Source organism: Exserohilum turcica, assembly GCF_000359705.1.
Source record: "Exserohilum turcica Et28A unplaced genomic scaffold SETTUscaffold_2, whole genome shotgun sequence".
In the NCBI taxonomy this organism is placed as follows: domain Eukaryota; kingdom Fungi; phylum Ascomycota; class Dothideomycetes; order Pleosporales; family Pleosporaceae; genus Exserohilum; species Exserohilum turcicum.
Genome location: NW_007360025.1, coordinates 2,908,943 through 2,920,873, shown reverse-complemented (window position 1 = coordinate 2,920,873; position 11,931 = coordinate 2,908,943). Strand labels below are relative to the sequence as shown.

Here is an 11,931-nt window from a genome sequence, read left to right as displayed (position 1 = left end):
AGGTTGCCCCCCACCCCGCCCTTCCCCCAAAAAAAAATTAGAAAGAGAGAGATAAACAACAAACACAACTTTTTCGGGCAAGCCGCGCGATGCTTTGCTCTGCTCTGTTCTTGGCGAAGGAAAAAAAAAGATATGCATACGCACACACATGACGATTTGCAGACGATCAGAACATGCGGGGGAAAACAAGTATTTTTTTTTCTTTCTTCTCTTTCTTGTTCAGATGATAAGGGAAGATATACACATGTATTGGATGATATCGAGGAATAAAGTTTGAACAGGAGATATTGACGACCGGCTGACTTGGAAGGGGGGGGGGAGGGGATAGGGTAACAGAGTGACAAGGCGGGGAGGAGAGGGGGGGGCCCGGCGCCATCCAAAAAAAAACAAGAGAGCCCAAGGATCAACCCCGATAAAACGGGGAGCGCGTAAACAAAACAAGAACCCAATGCTTCGAGAGCCCAACCATACATACATACATACATAGATACTCTCAGATACGCCAAACCAAAGGGGATCATCCCCGCACTCGCCCCAAAAAAAACACGAGCGTAGCCCAAAAAATGCCTAGTCCAGTGGGGAAAAAAAAGAGAGGGATAACAAAAAATGCAAATGGCGGAAATTAGAGAAATAATGCCCTGAAATGTTGCACCCCACCGCTTTCCCTTGTATATCCCTATTGGCCATAATGACCATGTCTGAATCTCACTCACTCGCTCTCTTTCCAGAAAATGTTCAACGCACAGACCACGCCCAAGATGACAACAAAAAATAACAGTCGAGATAAAAGTGTAATGCATGAACGTAAAATGCGTGACGCGTGACATCATAAGTCCCCGATCGTCTATGCTCAGTGGCCAACGGGAAGCCACGTCCTCCTTTCATCCATGCTGCGGTTCGCACGGCCTCCTGGTGTCAACGGGATTTCAACACGCGCTCGATCATGACGCTCACGGTCGCTGTCCGAATCGTATGCATCTGACAGACGCGAAAAGTAATCGGCTAGTCCGTTGGTGGGCGATGCAATCGTTTCGTATAGAGGTGGTGGGGTTTCGAGTGGGGGAGGCGGCTCGATTTCGGAGAAGGCTGGCGGGTTGAACGAAGGTACGCGCATGAGATGGATGGGTCGCTGAACAATAGACTCATTTGGTCCACCGATATGTGCTGCTTGCGGTCGGGTAAGTGAAGGTGTGGGGATTGGCGGTTCTGTATTGCCCCGTGGCCGACCCATGGTAGCCAAAGTAGGCACAAAGCCGGGCGGAGAAGGACGGCGAGATGGCGCATCGGGACATCCGCACTCGGGTATCCGAGCTCCGCTCATGGCAGGTTCAGGTGACGAGTAAGCGGGTAGCGCGGTATTTGCTTGCGTAGCTTGACACGAGAGGATGTGGAAGGGTGAGTCAATCGAGATCTCAAAGTGCCTTCGTTTTGTCGGATCGTTTGCGTCCGGTTTTGAAAGGCGCATGACAAGCTAGCAGACTGTCAGTAGGTATTGCGGAAGAGTCAAGCACTGAATTTACCTTTATCCAATGATGCACCTGGATGTTCTGGTATGTAGTGTCAAAGTGCAACCTGGATGACTTGTCCTTCTCTTTGAGGTTGTGACAGCTTGGTAGCTGCACATTGAACTCCATTTCGGTTGGGCCGATATTCGCGTCGCCGCCGAGGTTACCAAGAAGATTGGTGGGGTCATCTACCTGTACGTCTTCGCCTCGAGAAGCTGCCGCGCGCTGGTCGTACGGAACACCACCGCCAGATACTATCCGCATGGTGCTACCAGGGAAGGTGCTCGTCGGCGGGCCATCTGCACGTTTCTCAAATAGCTGGACCTTGCGGACTGGTTCCATGCGATGTACACGCTTGTTGTTGCAAAAGTACTCGACATTCTCCGTGACAAATACCTTTATCCGATGGCACTGGACCTTGGCCAGCGGCGTCAGCTTAAAAGCAATGGGTACTTGTGCACCGAGCGGGAAGGATTTTCCCGAGATGACGATATCGTAATGTAGTTGGTCTTCCCAGCTGCGGCTGATGGCGATGGGCTCCACTTGCTCTAGTGAACCTTCGGAAGGAGCACGGATAAGAGTCACTTCTTTGGTACCGACAAGGTTTGTGCGAAAGGCCCCGGCGCGCTCAACAATGGCTTCAAGCTCGTACTTGACCGAGCCAAGGTCGACGTCGATGGTCTCCGGGAGATGGCTGTCGAGTGGCAGCTCAAAGTTGTACATGTACTCGCCAGGATTAAAGGTTCTGTAACCTTTTTGTGCAACCGACGGACCGCTTCCGGGGGTATCGCCTTTGCCAAAGCTTCGCGATTGGTTCACTTGCAGCGATAGTCGTTTTGCTTCTTTTGTCGTGAGGTTCAGCGAGGAGTTGTTGGGCGAGCCACTCAGGCCGCCCGAGTTCTTGTATAGCTCCACGTGATCTGCGCCAGTTCCATTCTCTGCCGTCGGGAATTGAGAATTGAAGAACGGCCAAGTGTGGCTCATCAGCGTGTCCACCTCTTCAAACTCGGTCTTCTTTGGGGGAATGCCTAAGGATAGTCAGTATTGAAGTGAGCATGATGACAGGTGGCCTACCCTCTGGCCACTTGGTGATTGCTTTCCCCCTGAATTTCAAGGTAATGGCCTTGAGTTTGGCGGGCTTGGTGATCTTCAAGCATAGTGTGCCGCGCAGCATTGCAGTACTCCGCTCAGCGTGCTCTGCTTGCTCAAAGCCTCGCAGGTACAGAACCGGCTCGGTAAGCTGTATGTTTACGCTCAGGCCACCGCCTGAAGCCACGGGCTTCTCCTCGGGCACAGGCTTCACGCTGCTTATTATGCTCTTAGCAGACGCACGCCCAGAAGACCAATGCGACTCAGCAACTGAGGGTCTGGGCATGCCGGGGGCGGCCAATGTGCTGCCAATAGCGCCTACGGCGCCCGTGCCCGAATTCCTCGTGAGCGACCTCATCTCGCGATTCCCTGATTCTGGGATCGAGGCAACCGAGCTGCGGTTGCTACTGGTGGTGCTGGTTGATGGGCGTGGTGTGGGTATGTCTGCGGGTTCGGACTTGGAAGAGAAGCGGTTGTCGAAAAAGGAGCGCAGGAAACGTTTTGCGCCTTCGTGTGGAATCGCCAGTTTTTCGGTAATGTACGACTTGCCAGTCATGCGGCGGTGCTGACGGCGGAGTAAGGTAGGGTCGGGGCCCACGTTTGCAATGTGAATGCGGTGCGGTCGGCGGTAGCGTCCTTGAAAGGTACTGCGAGAAGACCTTGCGGGGGTCTCTAGGTGGTCGGGGATATAACGTAAACGGCCACGATCAGAGTATACAGAGTGGTACTCTGGCATGGCGATGCAGCGTCAGTTTATGTTCAATGTCAGGAGGCGACGGCGACGGCGGCGACGGCGACGAGGAGGGTGATGGTGATGGTGTGTATCTTGGTCAAAGGGGGCTGCACGCGGCGCGCAATGTCTTATAGAGCGAGTGTGTATGTGAAGACAAAAGCATGCAACAAGCAGGGCAAGTGTCGAGGGCCAGGGAGAGCAATACAAAGATTGTTTTGGTCATGGAAGCACAACCATGTTCCTTGTCGATGGTTTGGGAAGGGCGGTAGTGTGTTGGGCGGTGCGGAGACAAAGGGCCCGGTCACAGTGAAGGGGGGAAATGAGGCGAGGACTTACAAGCAGGAACTAGGTGTCAAGATGCTACGGTGAGCATAGTGATGTGTAAATGGGATGGGATCCGCGCGACAAGGCCACTGTAATGTTTGTGGAGCGGTGAAGTTGCCGGAGCGTCGGAAGCGTGCGGGATTACCCTGTTACTGAGGGCCTGCAGTGTCGATGATGAATGCGGTGTTTTGTCAGATCAATTAATGGCGAATGACAGGGACCTGGAGTGTTTTGAGGTGAGCCCAAACTAGCATGCAGTCATTTTACGGGCGGGCGTGGCAGACTAAGCCAGGGCAGACGGCGCAAGTATGCCGGGGGACGAGTGCAGGGAAGCGCCGGATGACGCGGACTTTGTGTGCTGGTGCTCGGCGGGGGTGGGCAGTGGGCAGCGGGCAGCAGCTAATAGCATGCCGGGCCTAAGACGAGCATCGCTGGGGCTCTGCAGCGGCAATAGTCGAGGCCGAGAGGCAGTAATCGGAGCGTCAAGCGGCGGCGTCGCCATTGATGGCAATATGGGGGACGAGTGTGCGAGAGAAGTGCCGCCGCCGCGGAGCCAGGCCGAGCAACGGTGCGTCCAGTCTGCTATACAACGACGAGGCGCAGGCAGGGCCGCACGTACTGGCACTGGCACTGGCACAGGCTGGCGGCGGCGACGGAGGCTCGGATGCATGACATCATGGCGAGCCCCCAAGGGATTGCGAGGCGTGCGTGTGGTGGGTGCAGCATTGATTTCCTCATGCCGTCTGCTTCTAGACCGTTTGGCGGCTAGCGACCGACGCTCAGGCGGCTTACCCGGCAAGGTACTATGATCGACGGATGACCTTGGTTCGACAGCCACGCTTATACGGAAACGCGACAGGGCCCTTGATGACAGGACAGCATAGCATGCGAGCACGCGCAGATGATGAGCGTCAATATGGCCGTCTCCGCAACCCCATCCGGCCGAGCCTGTTGCGCCCCAGCACCCGCGCCCTCGCCATGTCGTGAGAGCAGTGCCAGGGCCGTGTTCGCTGCTGGTGCGCCCACGGCCATGCGAACGACTGCACCAGTGCGAGTGCGAGTGCCAGCGCCAGCGCCAGCACCAGCACCAGCGCCAGCTCCCAGGCGCGGCGGAGAAGAGTCCTGGGCCTGCTCTGCACCGCAAAGCACGTCGGCCCAGCAGTCGTCGTCGTAGGGCACCCGCACCAGCGCAATGCGTCGCGCCATGATAGTAGTCGACACTGAAAAGAAACTTGGGCGTGCGAATCGAGTACAGATCGTCGGCTGGGGGTGCTGCATCTGGAGACGCATCGGGTCGGAGTGTGAGTGTGTGTGTGTGGGCGTGCAACCTCCACGTCCAGCTTGGGCTTGCGCTATCGGCTCCAGAGAACAAGAAACTTGTCTGCCAACTCAAAGCCCTCTTCCCATTCCTTCCCAGTGCGCGATCTCAGGCACAGGGCGGTTCGTCATCATCGCGCCGCAACCCTGGAGTCGTTGGCTGGCAGCCGGGGTTGGTGGGTACCCGGCAGCAGGAAAAGCTTTTTTTTCTTCGTGGCAACTGACTGATCGTCTGGGCAGTGGGGGTCTCCAGGGAGTGCGCAGCTTGGTCTGCCGTGCTGGAGGAGAAAGTGGCAGCGAAATGGCACCGACAGCGAGACGAGGCGAGGCGAGGCGATGCGAGGCGACCAGCGACGCAGCTCGCAAACTTTGACCGTCAAGTCCAGGGCGGGCAGGCGGGCAAGCAGGCGGGCGGGCCAGGCCAGGCCCCGTCACGTGATCTCGTTTACGCCTGGCTTCCCCGCAACGCGCGTGTCGCCCAACACGGCCTAGCGCCAGCCTCGACGCGCTCTTCTCGGCGCTACACGCACGACATCGTGACTTTTGCGCATGCGACCACCACTGGAGGATGGATGCGACTGCGGCAAGCTATGGTGCGTCCAGCCTCCCTTCTCCCCGCCGCTCGCCCTGTATCGACTGACACAACTGACACAATGCAGGGACAGGCCAATTGCCCCTGGCGGGGGCCATCCTCTGCTGCACATCAATCGCCCCCGAACAGCGCGTATGCCCGTCACGCTTCCTGTCTATTGCCACCACTCATGTCCGTCTAGGCGCAACTCGCACACATCGGTGGGGAGATGGGCGCGACCATCAAGCTAGACCTCACCTCGGACGTAACGCACCTCATTGTCGGCAGCCTCGATAGCGCCAAATACCGCTACGTCGCCAAGTCCCGTGACGACGTCAAGGTCCTCTCGCCAGCATGGGTTGAGGCGCTGAGGGAGGTCTGGGTCAGCGGCGATGATGTCGATGTGGCGGCACTGGAGAAGGCGCACCAGATGCCTACCTTCTTTGGACTGAAGATATGTCTGACTGGCTTCGACGACCGTATGACATCAGCCCCGCATACACTCGTCTATCCCCCCCACTGACCTGCAACAGCTGAGCAGAGGCGGAGCATACAGGAGGCTGTCGTCGCACACGGTGCCGAATACCATGGGGACCTGACCAAGTCGGTCACCCATCTCATAGCCGCCGCGCCATCGGGCAAGAAGTACGAGCACGCGCTGAGCTGGAGAATGAAGATTGTGTCCCTCGAATGGTTCGAGCAGAGTCTCGAGAGAGGCATGGCCCTCGATGAGGCTCTCTACAGCCCAACCATTCCAGTCGAAGAGCGGGGACAGGGTGCGTGGGACCGCAGAGAGCCCATCTCGCCAGCCGTAGGCAAGCGCACACGAGACGCAGAGCCAAGCCAGGCCTTGAATCCCTTTCGGAGAAAGCTGCGGCGGTCGGCCAGCACAAAGTTCGGCAGCCAGAGTGAGGCCCTGTGGGCGGGCATCACGGCACCGAGCTTCGAGCGACAGGTGGTCGAGGACGAGTGGACAGAGGACACTATTGCTAAGCAGCAAAGCATGCGAGCAAGCCCGCGCATTCAGACACCCGCATCACCTCATAAAGACGCATCCGCGCATGCGCACCATGCGCTTACCGCGTCGAACCCTGTAGACCCTGCAGATTCACATGAGCCGCCCCTGCCTCGGCAGCCTGACGAGGCGTTGAGTCATCATGGCATTTTCCAAGGCCGCATCGTTTGCCCACATGGCTTTGACGCGGAAAAGGTTCAACGGCCCCCGCCTGCACGCTCTAGGCCCTGCTGACATGCCAGTAGACCAGCATCTTACGACAACATCTCGAGAGCAATGGCGCGCGCGTCATCCGCACAATTGACCTCAACAACTCCCCATTGGATCTTCTCAAACCGGGCTATCTGGTGATACCGCATGACACTGAGGTTGATCTGACAGCACTTCCGGATCAAGCCGGCGCGCATCTATCCCTCGTTACTAATTGGTGGGTCGAGCGGTGTCTGTACGGCAAGCGTCTTGTAGACCCCGCAGACGATGTATTAAGTCGACCTTTCCAACGACTAAGCATTAGTGGTATGTTCCCGGCCCACATTATTGTGATTGGCTCTAACGTCTCTAGGCTTCTCTGGCTTGACGATCAACTCGACGGGGTTTTCCGGCATCGAATTACTGCATGTGACCAAGGTCGTCACTCTGATGGGTATGTGAATAAATCCGCGTCTACCGAAATGGCCTGACATGGTTTGCAGGCGCCTCGTACGATGAGCAGCTGTCTGCAAAGACCTCGGTTATCATCTGCAACCCGCCGACTATGAACTCGCCAAAACTCAAATTCGCAGCAGAAAAGCGGATACCAGCAGTTCATGTTAACTGGCTCTGGGAATGCTTGCGTAGCGGACGCCTGCAGTCGTATGCCGAGTATCAGTTGAACAAGTCGTCTCACTCTGCACCACAAACCCCCAAGCACACGCCTCAGCCCCAAGCAAACGCGTCGCCTAAGCCACCTTCTGAGGCCTCCTCTAAGCCTCATCAGAAAGCGCCAGCCTCGAGCAATGTGACGAAACCACAACGCCAACAGCTGCCCCAGCGACCTGGCACGCTTGATCTTGCATTGTCTGCCGGTGGCGCTCCGACGCCAACAACTGAAAAGTCCGCTCGTCCCAGTGATGCTGCTAACAATCTGGCTCACCATGATCAAGAACAGGTCATCGGCGGATATGACGGCGGAGCATCCCATCCTCTCCAAGAAACCAGCGCCAACTCCCCACATCCCTTCTCACGGCCGAGAAGCTCATCTGCGGAGTCGCTCATTGCCCCCATACCCCGCAAATCTAAGAACAGTCGAGATGTAGCCGCAAATCCACTAGATCCGGAGACTGGCCCAGATTGTGCCATTCCACCAGATACCAAGCCGACAGTACCACAAGGACCACCCAACGACAAAGAAGCACAAGAGAAGGACTACTCGTCTATCCTAGCCCAACTACGCGCTAACCGCAAGACTGCGCCTGCGCCTGCTGACCAAGCTGCCTCTAAATCACGCATACGGCGTCAGCTGGGCCGCGCGACGTCTGCGCGTTCGAACGCATCGGGTGGAGACAGTTCTGTTGATATACTTGCAGACGACAACGAGAACACGATAATGGTAGACGAGTATCAGCCCAGTCAGGAATTGGGTTGGGATTCCCCGGGCGCAGCCAAAGCGAGGGAGCAAATGATTAGAAAACTTGGAGGTACCGTACAAGAGAAGAGTGTGACTGTTGAAGGTATCGGTGTTGTGAGGGATGCTGGAGGTGAAGGAGCAGCAGGGAGAGCGGCAAGGAAGAGAAGAGGATGAGATATGTGTACATGTCAACTGTTCTAGATTTGTTGCATTAGCATGGATGAAGTGCATAGCGAAGGTGTCTTGGGTACAATACATATACATAGCGTTCAGAATGATAATGTCTTGACATGGATTCTTCATCAGAACACCAGGCTGTTAACCAACAGCCTGTCATTTCATATCCCGTAAGTAACCTTCAGCCTCCTCTGCAAATGCCCCTTGGCCGTAATGACCTCGTCGTCTCCATCCTCGCTCAGCCCCAATCTCTTCCTTTGACTCCTCAACTCTGCCTCTCCCTTGCCTTGGCGCCCAAACTCCTCAATCAGAGGACTAGGCACAGCATCCAGGCGCACGTCATCGAGGGGATGGCAAAAGTACGCCATGCTGTATCGCTCCTCGCCGCCCTCAAACGCCACACGGTGCACCGTCGACTTGAGCAGCCCGTTTGTCCAGTAGCACAACAGATCTCCGATATTCACGAGGATAGGCGGGTGAGGCAGAGTCTGCGGGCTAGGATTCACTGGCACGGGAACCCACGTTTCGCCATCGCCAGTCAGTAGTTCTAAGCCTGGTTGGCCAGGCAGTCGAAATAGTAGTGTTACGCTTCCGTAGTCGGAGTGTGCGCCTGCGCGGATGCTCGTCGTCGCTGTTGCTCCTTGCGCCGTCTGTGGGTAGTACAAAAGGCGGAATATGCTGCCTGAGGGCCCGCGGGACTGGTCGTGCCGCGTGCTGAAGTAGTCGGGATCCTCGATACGAAGGGCGGTGGAGAGTAGTGAGAGGATGCGGGTGCAAAGGGTGTGGCAGGAGATTTGGAAGCGGGATATCAGGGGTGTGGAAGAAGAGAGGGGAGAGGGAAGGGGTTGGAGGGTGGGCTGGGGTGGGCCGATGTTGAAGGCTTCTTTTGGGTCGCCTTGCTAGAATGGCGGTTTTTTTTTAGCTAGGAAATTTATTTATGAAAGATGATGTGCAATTTTACCTTTTGTCCTTGTGGATCCAGCGATTCGCCTTGCATGGATACCCAGCCGCGGTTTATGCCTCCTGCTTTGTCTGAGTGGATTGCAAATTGGGCCTTTTGGTCCTTGGGAGAGGCGAAGAAGGCTTTGCTCTGGTTTGGTCAATACCAGTCGTTTTTGAGTGGCAGCATTGGTTCTTCTTACAAGGCTGAACATGTCGTCTATGTCTTGAGGCGGGATGGTCACGCCATCATTCTTGATGTAGAGAAAGCCATGCTTTGATGCGGCGTCGAGCACTTGCTGGGCTACCGTCTCCGAAGCATCGGAAATGTCGATCACGGGGATGGAACTCTGGTCCAATTCATAGCCTGGCATTTTGAACGAGAAGTGGTGTTGGCAGAGGCAAAGAACGGAGATTGTACTGAGATAAGGCAAGTGAGGGGCATGCGTGCCACTTGAAAGCAGATACAAACAGAGACGCCACAGAGCGTAGTGCTTGCACTCCACAATATTACACTTTCACCATGGAGTGTAGTGTCTGCTGATTCACCATGTTTCAACACGCGGAGCCCTTGGGCTGCGGTACGGCGTACCTGAGCTAGCGCGCGGCTGATCAGGGATTCCAAAGTTCCCACGTTACTACACGCCAAGGCGTGGAGCTGCACCAGAGCTCCCAATTTCCCTCCACCAGCACCCCGCAAACATTACCAATTGACGCCTTGCCGCACTAGCGATAGGACCAGCAGCCCAGTACCGCGATATCATTTCCAAGTCTATACACGACCGGCTCTCGCTCATTCCCACCCCCTCCTTCCCACAGCCTACTTGGCAAATTCCACACGCGACGGGCGCCATGATTCGCGACTTCGTGCAATGGACGGCCGCGTTCAGCGAGACGGGCGACCTTGAACAGCTGCGCGGCTGTCGCATAGGCATTGAAGCCGCCGAATATCTCAGCCAGCGCATTCTCACCCACCCCCGCGCAAAGGAGCCCCTCGTCCCCGCACTTGGGGGACTCCCGCTGGCATTGACGCAACACATCGAAGAAGACCTGGCCGCTTTCCGCAGTTTTGACATCGAACTATACTTTGTTTTCAGTGGGCTGGACATCACCAAGCAAGGGAACCCGTTTGGGCACAAGACGGCAGAGGCGACGGTCAACGCTGATGCATGGAACCTATACGACAGCCACCAGGCCGAGGCTTCAGTCGCCCGATTCGGAGAGTCAAGTATGGCTGTCGCAGAGGCATGGCTTGCACATGGTACTGACTGGTCCTAGCATATGTCACGCCAGAAGACCTCTTTCGCGCGCTGCAAGCCATCCTTACCGAACAAAAGACTCGCTGGACCGTCGCACCGTACAGTGCCTGGGCTCAGGTAACATACATAATACAAACACAAAGGCAAAATCTAACAAGAAACAGCTAGCCTATCTTGAGAAAACCGAATACGTACACGCCGTCGCCGCTTCTTCAGACGTCCTTATTTTCGAGTGCACCAAGGTCATAACATCGTGGGATTTTGACGCCCGACAGTTCGGCTTCATACGGCGAGAGAAATGCATAGCCGATCTATCCAAGTTTGTCAGCGCTCCCCAGATCTCGGACGACATCTTCCTGGATACCTGCATCCTGGCCGGCACACCGTTTCTCCCCACACTCCCCATTTTGGATGCGCCAAACAGGGCAGAACTCTTGAAGCCCTACAGTGCCATCAAGATGATTATGAGCAACGGCCAGTCTGGATACTCAGTCGTGGTTAGCAACAACGATGTCCCACCCTCTGGCAAAGAATACGTCACCAGGTACCAAAAGGCACGCCTGGCGGTCAAGAATCACCCTGTCTACACCGAGGACGGAAAGATTGAGCCTCAAAATCCTGCCTCCATACCCAATGATGCAGTCCAATACTTGGGCCGACGACTGCCGGATGAGATTCTCCACTACATGTCCAAAGGTCTCATCAGCCCGCGCATTCTCCAGTGGCGTACCACTGGTGAAATATTCGAAGTTCCACCCATGGACGGAGGAGACTCGCCAGAGTATAAGAACCTCGTGAGCTCTAAACTCATCCCCCTGCGAACATCAGCGATAAATCTCATTTCTAGCTCTTTGCACAACTGGTACCGACACAATGATCTCGAGCAGACGAATTGGTTTTCAGTTCCGGATGCAAGTAGGAAATTAGCGTCCACCACTATCCACGTAGAGAAGCCATCAGAAGCACAGGCTCCGTCAATTGTCGACACATGGAATGTCAAAGAAGCAACCTTCAAGGATGCCGTTGGGCAACACAAGGTGAGATTAACCCCAGTCAGTCAGTTTGCATCCAGTACTCACGTTAGAACTAGGATTGTGGAAGTCTCGCGGCTGCCATTTTGTCCTTGCAAGATGCGGACTTTGCAGCCAAAACCATTTCTAAGAAGGACTCCAAGAACCCGCTTTCATCTCCTGCCGAAATTATGTACAACTCAATATGGCGCTTCCTCGCTTTACGCGAGTATGTGGACCAGAAGACACACAACTTGACTCAGTGGGGCAAAGTCCTTGCTGTCGTTATCTCCGGTCTCAAGGGCAAGCCAGAGCATGAAGAGGCAGCCGTGCTTGCAGTTGAGCTGCTCCGCATGGGTCTCCTGACTTCCGACATCAACATGTTT

The 11,931-nt window shown here is 55.7% G+C and overlaps 4 protein-coding genes across 4 annotated transcripts; 1 reads left to right on the top strand and 3 right to left on the bottom strand.

Annotated features, from left to right (window-relative positions):
- Window positions 1-850: 850 nt before the first annotated feature.
- SETTUDRAFT_19851 (uncharacterized protein) lies at window positions 851-3,330 on the bottom strand (the record flags this gene model as incomplete). Its single annotated transcript, XM_008026769.1, has 3 exons — window positions 851-1,471; window positions 1,521-2,533; window positions 2,580-3,330. 3 exons carry the CDS (start codon window positions 3,328-3,330, stop codon window positions 851-853), a joined length of 2,385 nt encoding a protein of 794 aa, XP_008024960.1.
- An 836-nt stretch (window positions 3,331-4,166) lies between these two features.
- SETTUDRAFT_41685 (uncharacterized protein) lies at window positions 4,167-4,857 on the bottom strand (the record flags this gene model as incomplete). The annotated part of the gene is made up of 1 exon (XM_008026951.1): window positions 4,167-4,857. The coding sequence occupies one exon, from the start codon at window positions 4,855-4,857 to the stop codon at window positions 4,492-4,494; it is 366 nt and encodes a 121-aa protein (XP_008025142.1). The 3' UTR covers window positions 4,167-4,491.
- Window positions 4,858-5,536: 679 nt separating this feature from the next.
- On the top strand, window positions 5,537-8,334 carry SETTUDRAFT_154035 (uncharacterized protein; the record flags this gene model as incomplete). Its single annotated transcript, XM_008027574.1, has 7 exons — window positions 5,537-5,561; window positions 5,628-5,692; window positions 5,742-6,018; window positions 6,073-6,749; window positions 6,800-7,070; window positions 7,117-7,197; window positions 7,247-8,334. The coding sequence occupies 7 exons, from the start codon at window positions 5,537-5,539 to the stop codon at window positions 8,332-8,334; spliced, it is 2,484 nt and encodes an 827-aa protein (XP_008025765.1).
- A 164-nt stretch (window positions 8,335-8,498) lies between these two features.
- SETTUDRAFT_87727 (uncharacterized protein) lies at window positions 8,499-9,650 on the bottom strand (the record flags this gene model as incomplete). The annotated part of the gene is made up of 3 exons (XM_008027573.1): window positions 8,499-9,236; window positions 9,299-9,427; window positions 9,480-9,650. The coding sequence occupies 3 exons, from the start codon at window positions 9,648-9,650 to the stop codon at window positions 8,499-8,501; spliced, it is 1,038 nt and encodes a 345-aa protein (XP_008025764.1).
- Window positions 9,651-11,931: the final 2,281 nt, after the last annotated feature.